The sequence below is a fragment of the Mustela erminea genome, chromosome 7, assembly GCF_009829155.1.
Source record: "Mustela erminea isolate mMusErm1 chromosome 7, mMusErm1.Pri, whole genome shotgun sequence".
Lineage (NCBI taxonomy): Eukaryota > Metazoa > Chordata > Mammalia > Carnivora > Mustelidae > Mustela > Mustela erminea.
In genome coordinates, this window is record NC_045620.1 from 34,739,255 (window position 1) to 34,754,349 (window position 15,095).

Consider the following 15,095-nt stretch of genomic DNA (forward strand, 5'->3'; position numbering starts at 1 on the left):
AAGGGACAGACATTGTGGAGTTGGGTCAATTTCCAAACATTTTCCTTGCTTCACAAAGAAAACTCATACCCTTTAGCCATCACCTCCCTGTAACCCCTACTCCCTATTCGCAGCCATAAGCAGCCACCATCTACTCTCTGTCTCTCCGGATTTGTACAGACAGCACATTTTATAGGAATTAATTCATGCAGTATGTGGTCTTTGTGACTGGCTTCTTTCACTTAGCATTATGCTTTCAAGGTTTATGCTGTAGCACATATCAGTACTCATTTCTTTCTACCAAGTCATTTCCCATAGTGTGGGTATGCCCCATACTATATATTCACTTAAATATTCATAGACATCTGGATTGTTTCCATCTTTTGGTTATTAGGAATTATGCTGCTCTAACATTCATTCACAGACAAGTTTTTGTGTAGATGTATTTTCATTTTTCTTGGGTATTTACTAAGAGTGGAATTGCTGGGTCACATGACACCTCTGTTTAACTGTTTGGGGAACAGCCAGACTGTCTTGGTGTCATTTCACATTCCCACCAGCCATGTATGAGGGTTCCATTTGTTCCATGAACTTGATGATACTTAGTGTTATCTGACTTTTTTACTATAGCCATTCTAATATGTGTGTAGCGATAGTTCACTGTGATTTTGATTTGCATTTCTCTCAAAACTAATGATACCAGGCATTTTTTCATGTCCTTATTATTGGCCATTTGTTTCTCTTATTTGGAGAAATATGTGTTCAGATCACTTGCCCTCTTGTCTACTGGGTTGTTTTTGACATATCGTAGGCACACGCCTCTTATCAGTATGTGATTTGCAAATATTTTCTCCCATCCCGTGGCTTGTTTTTTCATTATCTTGATATTGCCCTTTGAAGTGCAGAAGTTTTTATGATAAGGCTAATTTTATCTTTTTGTTTTCCTTGTGTTGCTTATGCTTTTGATGTTATGTCTAAGACCCATTGCCAAGTTGTGAAGATTTATCCTTATTTTTCTTCTAAAAAAATTATCATTTTGGCTCTTACATTTAAGTCTTTGGTCCATCTTGAGTTAATGTTTGTATATGATGTGAGGGAAGAGACCAGTTTTCTTCTTTTGCATGTGGCCATTATAGTTGTCCTAGCAACATTTATTTAAAAGAATATTCTTTCCCTCTTTGAATAATCTTGGCATCCTTGTCAAAAACCAACTGAGCATAGATACATGAATTTATTTCTGGATTCCCAGTTCCATCTCATTGATGTATGTGTGCATTTTTATGCCAATACCACACTTCCTTGATTACTGTTGCTTTGTAGAAAGTTTTGAAATTGAGAAATATGAGAGCTTCAATTTTGTTTTTCTTGTTCAAGGGTATGTTGGCTATTCTTGGTCCTTGAGTTTTAGGATCAGCTTGTCACTTTCTCAAGAAGCCACTTGGGATCTGGATAGGGATTGAATCTGTATATCAGTCTGGTGAATAGTGCCAGCTTAACCATATCAAGTCTTCTGATCCATGAACACAAGATGTCTTTCCATTTACTTAGATCTTCTTTAACATCTTTCAACAGTGTCTTGTAGCTTTCAAACTACATGCACTTATTTCATTAAATTTATTCCTAAGTATTTTATTCTTTTTGGTGCTGTGATAAATGGAATCTTCTTAATTTCAGTTTTTGGATTGTTCATTACTGGTATTTAGAAATACAATTGATTTCTGTATATTGGTTTTTAACCCTGCAGCCTTGTTGAATTCATTTATTAGTTCTGATGGGTTTTAAAAATATATGTATATTCTTTAGATTTTAGAAGAATTTTACAAAGAAAAAGAGCATGAACTAGGGGAGGGGCAGAGGGAGAGGGTCTTAAACAGACTCCCCACTGAGCATGGAACCCACTGTGGGTTCGATCTCATGACCCATGAGATCATGACTGAGCCAAAACTAATAGTCAAACACTTGACCAACTGAACCCAGGCACCCCTCTTATCATTTTTAAGTAGATTCCTTAGGTAAATTCCTTAAGTATATTCTATATACAAGATCATGTCATCTGTCAGGAGGAGTTTTACTTCTTTCTTTCCATCTAGATATCTTTTATTCCATTTTCTTGCCTAATGGCACTAGCTAGAAATAGGGAAATAATTACATCTTTGTGTTCACCTGCCTCTAACTTGAAATTACATGGTTCTTTTCACTGTGAACAGAGACAACAATCCGCAATACTATTAACAGTACCTGTGACTCTGACACCAATGTAAATCACAGATATTTTTGTATCATTACTACTGTTACAGATCTCACAAAATATTTTTATGCATATCAGTACTTTAAAATTATAGTTATCAACTTAGCATCATATCTCATAATTCAATGCAGTCATTAAAACTCAAAGTAGAATATCATGTACTCTCATATTTTATTTTGTTTTTTTTAAAGATTTTATTTATTTGACAGAGAAGAGAGATCACAAGTAGGCAGAGAGACAGGAAGAGAGGGGAGGGGGAAGCAGGCTGTCTGCTGAGCGGAGAACCCGATGCAGGGCTCGACCCCAGGACCCTGAGATCATGACCTGAGCCAAAGACAGAGGCTTAACCCACTGAGCCACCCAGGTGCCCCTACTCTCATATTTTAGTAACTAGGGCTCATATAATTGGTTTTTCACTGCTATTCCTTGTATTTTATATTGTGTGCATGAGAGTAAGTATCTAAGGAGGTCCGTGGCATAAAAAAGTTCAAGAGAATGTAATAGCATCAGGAAGCTCGATGTCACTGAGCCGGGAATCTAAAAGCATTCCTCGTTTCCTGCCTCTCTTCAGGATTCTCCATAGGAAAGGAATAATTTCTTCAATCTTTAGACTCCTCTACCTAAAACCCTAGCTCTTAAAGTAGAGACGGGAGAAAGGAAGGACTTAGTGTCCTGAAGCATGAGTGTGTCAGTCATTGTAAATGCAGCTCATCAACTCTTTCTTTGCTTTTGTCCCACCAGGTACCTCCTCAAACCAGATTTCATGAGACGGCCCGATCGAACATTCGATCCCTTCTCTGAAACTCCTGTCGATGGGGTTATTGCGGCCACTTGCTCAGTCCAGGTAGGCCCCCTGCTGCCTCAGAACTGTAAAAACATGTCTGCGGGTGGTCCTGGAAAAGCCTTAAGAAGCCACATTGAAATATTTAATGTCAAGTCACAAGGCCCATGTGTTGCTCTCAACTTTGCGATTGCCCCTTTTCTTCCTAAGAGATACCTTTTGTTCCCTAGTGGAACTACTAGCTACATTCAACAGAAGACACCAGATCGAAAAAGTACCTACTGGAGGATATGGAGCAGTAGGAACTCTTAATCATTGCTGGTGAGAATGCAAAATGGGGCAGCCACTTTGGAAGCGTGCTCTTATCCTATAGTCCAGGAATCGTACTCCTTGGTATTTACCCAAACGGATAGAAAACTTGCACCCACACAAAAACCTGCACAGAGGTGTTTGTAGCAGCTTTATTCGAAATTGCCAAAAATTGGACAACTAAGATATCCTTCCTTAGGTGTTGGATACATAAACTGTGGCACACCCACACCATTCAGTGCTGGCAAGAGAGGAGCTAGCAAGTCATGGAAACGCATACAGGAAACTTCCGTGCTTATTCCTAAGGGAATGAAGCAAATGAAAAGACTTCGTACTGTATGGTTGCAACTACATGACATTCTGGAAAAGTGAAAACTGTGACAGTTTCATACATGTGCACATATGTCAAAATGGACCTTCTGTGCACTTTTAAATGTACGGTTTATTGTATGTCAGATTTTACCTCGAAAAACTTTGGAAGTTATGATCTATTCAATAATACAGAAAGAAACCCTGCTACATGGCTATATAGTACTTTGGAAAGTAAATGAAAAATAGTCTGTCCATGGCTTTATAATAGGTCTGGACTTTGCAAATATATACCTCCGACCATTATTGATATCAGTAAAGGATAACAGGCAACAGGCATTTTAGCATTGCTTTTTTCTTTATTGCATCTCTTTCTAAGACTTATAAAAGAATTTAATAAAGTGTAATAGGGCAGAATTTCAGAGCTCTGATAGGATCCTAGGTCATATTTGAACCCATTACTTTGTGGATATTTAGGTGGAATTAAGCTGCTTGTGGACATTATTTCTTTGTATTATAGGGTTCATCATTTCTGTCTTCTCTTTATAGACAGTTCTCAACATCAGAACCTCTGTCTTGAGCAGGGATTTTTTGTTTGTTTATTGTTTTGCATAAAGTAGTTGCTCAATAATGTTTTAGTAAGGAATGAATACATTACTTCCATAGGTAACTAAAATTTCTAAAGATGAACAGATGATTTCTTACTTCTGGATTATTCATTGCTCTTGATAATTACACAGACTTGACTTCTCTCTCACCCTGTTTCTGTGTTGCTGCAGGTCATATCAGGTCAGTTTTTATCAGATAAGAAAATTGGTACATACGTAGAAGTGGATATGTATGGGTTGCCCACCGACACCATACGTAAGGAATTCCGAACTCGCATGGTGATGAACAACGGACTCAATCCAGTTTACAATGAAGAATCATTTGTGTTCCGGAAGGTAGGGCACTTTCAACATGTCAGACTCGCTGTGCTAACTCAGGGGCCACATTTTAGTGCATAGGCTACATAGACACTACGTGACATGGGGCAGTTATACAACCCCAAATGTCTTCTTCTCTTCTTCCAGTGGGTAAGTTCTGTCGATGCTGTATGATTGTTACTTTTGTGTGTTCTTGTCCTTGTGGCTCTCCTTTCTCCTCCAAGGAGCCCACCTTCTGTCTGGCAATGCTCAAGTTCCAGATGGGTGGTCCTTAGAATGTGTCCTCACTGGTGGGCATCATACACACTGGAGAGTTCTTTTCTGCCCTGGCAGTGGCTGGTAACTTGCAATTGGCTCCTTTAGCCAAGAGGACAGGTAGGATGGTGAACCCAAAAGTAAGACCAATAAATGTCCTTAAATAGATCAGCTGGTATTGTCCTGTGCCTCTAGAAAGTGTGATGCCTGTTGCCACCCCTACAGTCTGTACTTCATGTGCTATTTTGGGTTTTGGGGGGGTTTCCTACCATTGTACCTTGATCCCCAGACCAATCACAGTCATACTCTATAATGATTTCATTTTTATCTTGTAATCTCGTTTGCCCTTTGTTTCTCACTTGTCGGTGTAATATGTGTTGAAAAATCCATGCATTGGTAGTGCCATCTCCAAGTAGAGCTGTTCTTCTCTCTCACTTGCTCTGTTATCCCAACCGGAATAGCTTCTTGCTGCTGCTTCAGGCCCAGGGCTTCCAGTGTTTCTGTTCCATGTGCATGTCCTCCAACACAGATCTTTGGCTTCTTAGCTTAACAGAAATGAGGATTAGCAGTTTCAGAGTTGGCTAACTGGCTTTCAGAAACCAGATTACAGAAGATCAGTAGTTCAATGAAACAAGCCATTATGAGATTTAGGCTCCCCTTGTTATGTGAGCACTGTTATTTCCATGCAACCCCCACGGTGACCTTCTCTCCTACAGGGTGTGGTGGAAATTGGATATAACTTGTCATGGGCCTTTTTTCTTCCACCAGTTTTTTTTTTTTTTTTTAATAGCTTCTTATAGCTGGATCTGTTGTCGGTGTGACCAGTGTTCTTTGGCAGCATGAATAATCCCTAGACACATTTCTAGAAATTCAGAAAGTTGACTTCAGACATTCATGGTTTCTGATGAGTGAGGAGACATCAGACTTGGTTTTTACATATAGAATTACTGGCCCCAGAAACAAGATGCCAGTTCTGCACCCTTCACTGTTTTTCAGAAGTTAAGTTGCTTTTCGTCAGGACCAAGTACTTTCGCTTTTTGTTCTCTCTTGTTTTTAATATTTTTGGTCTTTGCACTGATCTCACAAGGCAAGCCCCCTTTTACCCACTTGAGAAACAATAGCACAAATGACGTTGGTTGAATTTGAACTTGATTTCTCCTCTTCATCGTCTTGGATTAAATGATAATCTCTAGCCAGAACTAGACAACCGATCCATTGTCTAGCCTTAGATACAGTACTCAAACTAGCCAAGATGTCTTCGTTGTTCTTAGCCAATGAAAAGTCATTCCTGATTTAAAACATTGGATTTTCTTGTGTCCTGTTGCTATTTTATATCTGAATTAGGATTCTGCTGGCTGAGCTCAGATTTTATGTCCTTTTATTTATTTTGAAGATAGCAAGAGTAGATGTCTTGGATATAAGTTAATGTTTCTAGCTGCCCCATCTCACTCTATTTAATATCCCAAAATATTGGGAGTGCAAGGAAAAGGGAAAATCCAAATTTCTCTGTACGCTGTCCTTTATATGTGGAACATTTCTTCAAAGATACTTTCCATATTCTCAAAAACAGGCCAAGCTAAAAAGCAGAGAAGCAGCCCAGGTAGGAGGCAGACCACAAGATTCAAAGGCAAGGGCCCCGATTCCAGGCCCAGCTGTTCTGATCTCAGAGATTGAGGAAAGTCACTTGATCTCTCAGGGCCTCCTTTTGTTTGTCCATTTTTATGCATGGGGATGGGCAAAGATGACAAGGGTTGGACTGGTAATTGTTCACATCCCTTTCATCTAAAATTTTCAAAGAGATGATTTCCAGGAAGCCTGTTCAATTGCTTTCTCAACAGCTTGGATACCGCAGCTTGGACAGTATCCTTCAGGAATCCAAATCGATCTTGGGCTTCTTTTCACTATAAAGGCACATTTAAGGGCAGTGTGGGTATATGGTTCAGATTCCTCGAGTCAGGGCTCTTGGGGGCGGCTTCCCAAAATACCTCTGAAAGGTACCATTCTTTGTTTGCAGGTAATCCTCCCTGACCTGGCAGTCTTGAGAATAGCAGTGTATGACGACAACAACAGGCTCATAGGCCAGAGGATCCTTCCTCTGGATGGCCTCCAAGCAGGCTATCGACACATTTCCCTTCGAAATGAGGGAAATAAACCATTATCACTGCCAACCATTTTCTGCAATATTGTTCTTAAAACATATGTGCCTGATGGATTTGGAGGTAAGTTAAACATTTGAGTACAAAAGTCCTAAATTAGAGGATTTAGAGGATTATAAAATATTTCACCAATCGCTAAAAAAAAAAAAAAAAAAAATGATTCTACCAGTGCTGCCAACTCCTATAGCCTCAAAGAATTCAAAGATCGAGAGGAGCTTCAGGTTTCCTAGGAAGAAATGAGAGCACAAGACTGGATTATCTTTAAGGTTCTTTCTTATTTTAAAATACTGTAATTTTGTATGGTCTATCAATTTTTGCAAATATGTCTGTGAAGGATTTACTTACATCGTCATCCAACGGGAGAAAGGACGTAAGTAACATGGAACCATAGATATCATTTGGTATCCCTAAAAATTTTAAATTGAACTCATGTATCAACATGGATTTTCTTCCAAGTCCACCAGAGAGTTCAGTTGCCCAAAAAAATCCCAGTCATCCATCCACAGGAGACCACCTTTGGTTTCACGAAGGTAATCAATGGGAGAAATAAAAACCCGGACCAAATCATAAGATTTTGCTTATATTCTAACATGCTAACTTTTTATAACCATCAATTAAAACAAAAACATTGAAAGAAGATGAAGATCCTCTATATTCTCAGTCTCTTTAGCCCTAAAGAAACAATGATTATGTCAAATTAACCAAGGGTGCAAATTCTAACTCTCTACTCCTGGCTGCGTGACCTTGGGACAGTGACAACCTCTCAAACCCTCATTCCCTGGCCTGTAAAGTGAAGATGCTCCTACTGCCTCCCTCACAGCATTGTCGTGAAGGACTAACCCTTACAGCACGTGACCTAGGAAGGCTCAGAAATGTGTGCACACACGTATGTCGGCTATCGATACGAATATCGTTTCTGTAGTATGCTGGAACACATCATGGTTTTGTTTGGGGATTTGGGGGTTATATTGTGGTGGTTTTTTTGTTTGTTTGTTGGTTTTTTAATACTGCTTGCATCTCTGAAGAGCCAATGTTCTCTAATCCTCAGCTTTACCAACCCAATTGCAGAGTCAAAAAGGGACATGAACCGTAAGGATTTTTTCAGTTACCAAATCCAGAGTAAAGACTCCTTCCTCCTCCTCCTCCTCCTCCTCCTCCTCCTCCTCCTCCTCTGCTTTTCATTTAAAAAGAAAGCCTATATTAGAAGCCAGAACATACTGTAGCGGATATAAAAGCACAAAAAAGAGTCTGGGTGGGATGCCGTGGGGCTGGGTAAGTGGATAAGAAAAGAGACAGGAAAAACCTACAGTATGCTTTTAGGAGCATCAGCAGATGAATTATGCCATCTTCCCCATACTTGAGAGTGGGCAGTGTGCTATCCGTTATACATTTTCGAAATGGTTGTATAAACAAACATGGCCAAAAACTTACAAGTCCCTTTCCCTCTGCATGGGTTACTTTTCAGCTGGAACTCTCAAATTCATTCCAGAGAAATGGGCAGTTGGAATAGAAAAGGGAAAGAAATAGTTTGTCCCGTTCCTACTTTGTGTCAAGCACTGTCCATCAAGTCCAAAAGTTGCGGAGAAGGGATGTGGGCGCCTGTAGGTCTGTGCTGAAGAAATGTCTGTATTTATAGGGCAGCTTCTTCCCAGGGTCTGCATTTGTGTACATATGGATTCAGATTAATCTCCTTAAAAATAGTCTCATATTTTTTTTCCTGCCGTGTCATTGTAGTCACTTACTTTGTATCAGAAGCCTTTGAAATTTCTATACTGTGTTATCATGGGTGGGATTCCACAGTTCATGTTTTAACCTCAGTATGACATTTGAAGACTGCTTATTCAGAATTGTCAGTCATCTCTTTATGTGACGAAACTGAGGGCAGGCGCCATGAGCATTTACTTGAGGGACTTACCTGAGGAGAAAAACATAAGCATATGAGAATCATCTCTTCCTCACTTTCTGATTTTCTCTATGACCTCTTGACTTACACAGTGTGTTGTCCTTATTTCATCTGAGTAACTAACTTCCCATATTCGGTTCTGAACATTTATGTGCTGAGCCCGCAGAGTAGGACATCTATGGAGCCCCTGTTCCCTAGAACATTGATATTCTATGTTGATTCCATAGGGAAAAGTTCAAAATGAAACTTGGCCGCCTTGCATGCCAGCATTTTCTAGGAAACGAAAAAAAACAAAAACAAAAACAAAACAAAACAAAAATGGTAAATTGTTGATATAGATCTCAGATTTTTATATGGCCAAAGAAAGATAATATGGATTTATTCATTCCACAAATATGTTTGGTAGGTTTTATTCTGTAAAAGGCAAAATAGGGGCACCTATATGACTCAGTCAGTTAATCATCCAAATCTTGGTTCAGGCTCAGGTCATGATCTCAGGGTCATGGGATGGAGCCCCAAGCTGGGCTCCACACTCAGCGTGGAGTCTGCTCAAGATTCTTACTCCTCCCTCTTCCTCCCCCTCTGCTTACGTGCACACACACGTGTTCTGTCAAATAAGTAAATAAAATCTTTAATTTAGAAAGGGCAAAATAGATGGTCTATGTATCAGAAAGAGATTCTTCTAGCACAAAGAATAAAAAGGTCGTCCATAAATCCACCACGTGGAGAGAGCTCTGTTGCCATATTGGTCTCTTTACTTTCAATTTCATTTCTTCTATTTTAATTAAATAGCGCTTACTGCACCTAGTCATTTAGACTCATTACTTCAGAGAGTTAATTTTTTTCCACTTAATAGACACTATTTTTCCATGGCATAGAAATATTTTTATTAGCTGCATGAGATTCCATTTTATGTATTATCTGTACTTCAGTTTTGATAAACTTTGAAGTCATTTCCATTTTTTTCTTATAAAAAATATTGTGCCTAGGAACCTTAAATGTAAAGCCTTGGGAATACTTGTGATCACTTCTTGTAGATGAATTCTTTGAAGTGGAAAGAGCTGCGTGGGGTGTGTGTGTGTGTGTGTGTGTGTGTGTGTGTGTGTGTGTATTTTAAGATTTTATTTATTTGTCAGAAAGAGAGCACAAGCAGTGGGAAGGGGAGACGGAAAAGCAGGCTCCTGGCTGAGCAAAGAGCCTGATGTGGGACTCAATCCCAGCACTCTGGGACTAGGACCTGAGCTGAAGGCAGACGCTTTACTGACTGAGCCACCCAGGTGTCCCAAGAGTTGTTTGTATATTTAAAGCTTTAGATACAGATTGCCAAATAACCCATCAGCAGTGTATGTACGAGATACAACTTTTGTTAACATTTACTGGTTTAATCAGTAAAGACAATTTCTGAGTAAATTCATTTAAACTATTTTTCTCAAAGGAAAAGATATAGTCATTATTATTTAGTACCTACTCTATGTGTAAGAGATATAAAGTTGAAAACATCATCTACACTTATCCTCAAGAATTTTCCAACCCTGTACACATAGACATGTACATATACATAAATGAGTGTAATTTATTATATCCGTGCCACAGGGCAGTACACCAGAGGATGTTGGGGGCATTGAGCTAAGAAGTTATTAGAGTGGGGTTGAGGGGTCCTTCAGTGGCCATGTTGAGACCATGAAAGATGAATCACAGCAGAGAGGTAAACTGATTTTCTCTTCAGACAGGGAAGTGCTGGACTATTTACATATTCTGAGTAAGCTGAAACACAGGGTATATGGTACTAAAACTGAAAAGTTCTGGTCCATGTTTGACGATGTATCATGAAAAGCATCATTTACCAAGAAGAGTGTTACTCTTCTTGTTGAATAATTTTGGCACCTTAAGGGAAATAGTCACATTTCCAGGACACTAAGTAATTTGGCAAGTTATGTTTTCTTAGCTTTTGAGTGGGTCCATTTCTCCAAAATCACTTAACAAGTTTAGACTAATTATAGAAGTAAGACCTCTTACACCTGACCAAGTGAATGAAATCTCAACTTTTATAATTCACCAAATGCTTAACCTAGGAATTAGGTATTTCTTTAATCTGACAGCTAAAACCAAGCAATTATCTTAAATCCATGGTATAATTTCATGCAGCATTATTTGTATGAAAAAGATCAGAAACAACCTAAGTCCACCAGTAAAGACTGGTAAAATATGGAAAACCATTCTGTAGAAGATCATGTAGCTATTAAAAATAATGACTTGGATCTCAGTGTTCAGAACACAAATATGACATTCATTACCAAGAGAAAAAGTGGATTGCAAAATGATCTGATTGTTAGTTACAAAGATCCTTAACTATCTGTTTATACACGCACATGCGCGTGCGCGCACACACACACACACACATATGAAGTAGATAGAAAAAATTCTGGTAGGATATACACCCAAGTTTGAGAATAGTTATCTCTTTGAGAATAGAGGTGAGGTTAATGAATGAGGGTTAATGAAGCTGACCCACTGCATTGGACAGCTTCCAGGAACATCACAGAGAACACAGTATCCCATATGGTAGGACTCTACTTATTATTTCTGGATCATTTAAGTAAGCATATGTAACCTCTGTAAATTTCTAAAAATTGTATTTTGCCCTATTTTTCTATAACAACGGTGTAATATAAAAACAGCACAAAGAGTTTAAAATAGATATATATTTTGAATTTAGAAAAAAATAAAGCAACCTATTATGCTGCTACCTAGATAGTTCTTGGTAACATTTTTTAAATATTTTATTAATTTGTCAGAGAAAGAGAACATAAGAAGGAGTAGCAGGCAGAGGGAGAAGCAGGCTCCTTGCTGAACAAGGAGCCTGATGTGGGACTTGATCCCAGGATCCTGGGATCATGACCCGAACTGAAGGCAGACATTTAACACACTGAGCCACCCAGGTGCCCTCATTAATAACATTTTAAAATAAAAGAAAGACAGAAATGTCAAAATGTCAAAAGGTTATAAAACATAAAGCCTATCTGTGCATATGTTATACATATGTATATGCATAAGTGTGCAGTCTCCGTGTATATATCACACACATATATTTCTTTTTTTTAAAAAAGATTTTATTTATTTATTTGATCGAGACACAGTGAAAAAGGGAATACAAGCAGAGGGAGTGGAAGAGAGAGAAGCAGGTTCCCCACCAAGCAGGGAGCCCTATGTGGGGTTCAATCCCAAAACCCTGGGATCATGACTCGAGCCAACGGCAGACACCCAACAACTGAGCCACCCAGGCACCCCATATATTTCTTTCTTTTTTTTTTTTAAGATTTTATTTATTTATTTGACAGACAGAGATTACAAGTAGGCATAGAGACAGGCAGAGAGAGAGAGGAGGAAGCAGGCTCCCTGCTGAGCAGAAAGCCCGATGCGGGGCTCGAGCCCAGGACCTGGGGATCATGACCTGAGCTGAAGGCAGAGGCTTTAACCCACTGAGCCACCCAGGCGCCCCAATATATTTCTTTCTTAATTAAACATCAAAAGATAATATAATATACCCTGTTCTGAGCTTTGCTTTCCTCACATAATATATCTTAGAGAACATCCCTGCCAATGCACATAAGACTTTTAAATTATTTTTGAAAGTTATGTACTATTCCATATGTGTATCTACTACTCTCTCTTTATCCATCCCTTTGGCTGGATCAGTACTCCCACCCAGTGCCTATGAGACTCCTATTCTCATTCACCATGGCCAGTTCTGGATTCTAAAAAAAATGCCTTTTTTTTTTTTTTTTCCAGTAATGGTAGTAAAAGTGATATCTCATCATTTTAACTTGTGTATTTACAATTATAAGTCAGATTGACTGTATTTCATCTGTTTCTTGGTCATTTGCTTTCCTTTTCCTGAAAAATACTCTCTAGTACCCTTTGTGGGGGGTTTTTTTGAGTTTTGGTCTTTGGTTTTTTTGGTATGTTTATTTTGTTTTGTTTTGTTTTTTAAATTGGGTTGTTTTTCTTTTTTTAAGTCATTATTCAAATCAAATTTTATTTTACTTCTAAGTAACCCCCCTCACCTCATATAACTTCAAAGCGGTGGCCAATACATCATAATGTCTAGATAAACTTCTCTGAAAGTAATGGTTGTGGATTCAACCACATCTACTTTTCCTGGCCTGCCGGGATGCTGTTTCATTGAGGTCACAGTTGACAACACTGGTTGGAGCGCAACATTAGGAGTGACCCTCACCACAGCAATCCTTCCATTAATTTTTTTTTTCATTTGTATTTATTTGTAACAAGCTCAAGAAAAATCCATTGGTTCTATTTTCTTCTATCCAACTTTGCCCTTTCCTTTGCTGCAGTAAACTCTTGTCATGAACAATTCATCATCGTAAGAAAAATCATCTAACTCCGTGCTGACTACAAAGTTTCAGAATTCTAATGCATTAGTAATTTTACCAGATTTTCTTTAAGCACCAGCAACTCAGTGTTCTACATGATTTTTAAATGAATTTTAAATCTTGGTAACATCAGGTGGGTGGCATCATTTTTATAGAAACAAGAAAAATGTTCCTAAAAGGCTCTTCTAAGTTAAGACAGTTCCTTAGGGAGGGTTTGAGCATCGGCAGGAGCTTTGGCTCACTTATTTATTGGGGTTCTGTGCTGTGAGATCACCAGAGAATGAGGAGTCCCTCCTGATGGAGATAATTTCATAGATTTTTCAATTGCCCCTAACTAGTCTTACCTTCTCGCATATGGTAATCTTCAGAAGCCTTGAACTCTGGGTTGCCCCACTTCCCTCCCAACATGGGTCTAGATCCAGTATTTTCCACCCCAACCCTTCTCCTCTCCTGTCAGTTCCTTGTTTCTTTCCTTGCCCTGTAAGGAGACAGAGACAGGGAATTTAAGTGCAATTCCTTCTCCTCGTTGCTATAGAATAAAAACTCTCAACACACACAAGAAAACACAGACCAAAGATGACTGCTAGCCCTTCTGAGCTGTCTCCACAGATGGTTCCGTTCCTAAGCCATGTGGTGGTAAAATATCTCTGGGCGGAAGAAGAGAGATCACGACTCTTAACTATCAAAAACTCAGTTTCCACGTAAAAAAAAACAAATGGTGACATTTAGAGAGGGATGACTAGGAATGAATCAAAAAGACTTTGACTTCTCCAGTATTATTTTTCTGCTGAACATCAAGTAAAAGAGCCCTCTTATTTACCCCCCACACTCCTCTATGAAAGGAAAATGCTGGGTTGGGTGCTAAGGTGACTTTTCCTTTGTCAAATCCACTGAGCCTCGGAGCACTGGGCTTTTCTTTGCTGCTTTATCTGTAGGTGCAAATGTGGAGGACATCTGCACCTACCCATTGCCCAGCCCTATCACTGTGAGCCATTGCTGCTGGTGGGAATTAAATGAGCATTAGTCTTTTGTGCCACCCACTGTTACTTTTGATGGGCTTGATCACTTGCATAGGTTTCATGATCACTGAGTGGTAAGGAGAATAAGAGAGTTGATGCTCTGCTACCTGAATACAGGGCACATGGGCATTACATGGAAATGTTGCTCCAAGATGGGTTGCATGAGCTGCTCGGCACTCCTTCCCTGCGCAGTGCTCATCTCCCTTCTGTAGCTGGACATTTTGTTTTCTCTTCTGCACCTAGGCTCTTTTATGCAAGCAAAGAGGAAGCGGCCCTTTTTGCCAGCTCTGCTTTCTGCCTGACTTGGGATTCAAGATACACCAGGGAGGCTGGAGGGTGGGTGTTTCTTGTTCTCTCTGCCCATCATCTTCCCAGGGTTGCTTTCCAAACCCTCTGCAAAGAGAGTGGACTGTCCCTTACATGACATAGCCCCAGAGGAGGAACATTGTTAATTAAGATGCCATTTCAGGGCTATGATCTCAGGATTTCCTGATAGAATTTAAAGTCCTTCCATTTATTTTGTCCTCTCCTTGATGGATGATAAGATGCTTTATTCCATCAAATATTTGTTGAAAAATTGATTTGCATTGCAGTAGTAACCATTTTGATGGCTTCTTCTGAACTACAGAATATGTTGGTAAGAACACTAAAGAAAGAAGGAAAAAAAAAAAAAGAACACTAAAGAAAAGTGCCCAGAATGGGGCAGGATGAATTATAACGACATTCCCTCAGGAATTGCCCAGCTAGATGAGTTTAATCAGGCTCCTGATTGCATTCCTTGGGATCTACTGTGGAACCCAAGAAGAGGGGAACACATAA

General features: G+C 39.3%; 1 protein-coding gene across 9 annotated transcripts in view; it reads left to right on the forward strand.

The window, feature by feature from the left end:
• Window positions 1-15,095, forward strand: part of PLCB4 (phospholipase C beta 4) — a 409,575-nt gene that overhangs the window by 356,919 nt on the left and 37,561 nt on the right. For all 9 annotated transcript variants that reach the window (XM_032351392.1, XM_032351401.1, XM_032351402.1 and 6 more), the window contains 3 exons: window positions 2,969-3,071; window positions 4,406-4,570; window positions 6,822-7,026. In XM_032351392.1, coding sequence (XP_032207283.1) covers window positions 2,969-3,071; window positions 4,406-4,570; window positions 6,822-7,026 — 473 coding nt within the window. The remainder of the gene's footprint in view (window positions 1-2,968; window positions 3,072-4,405; window positions 4,571-6,821; window positions 7,027-15,095) is intronic.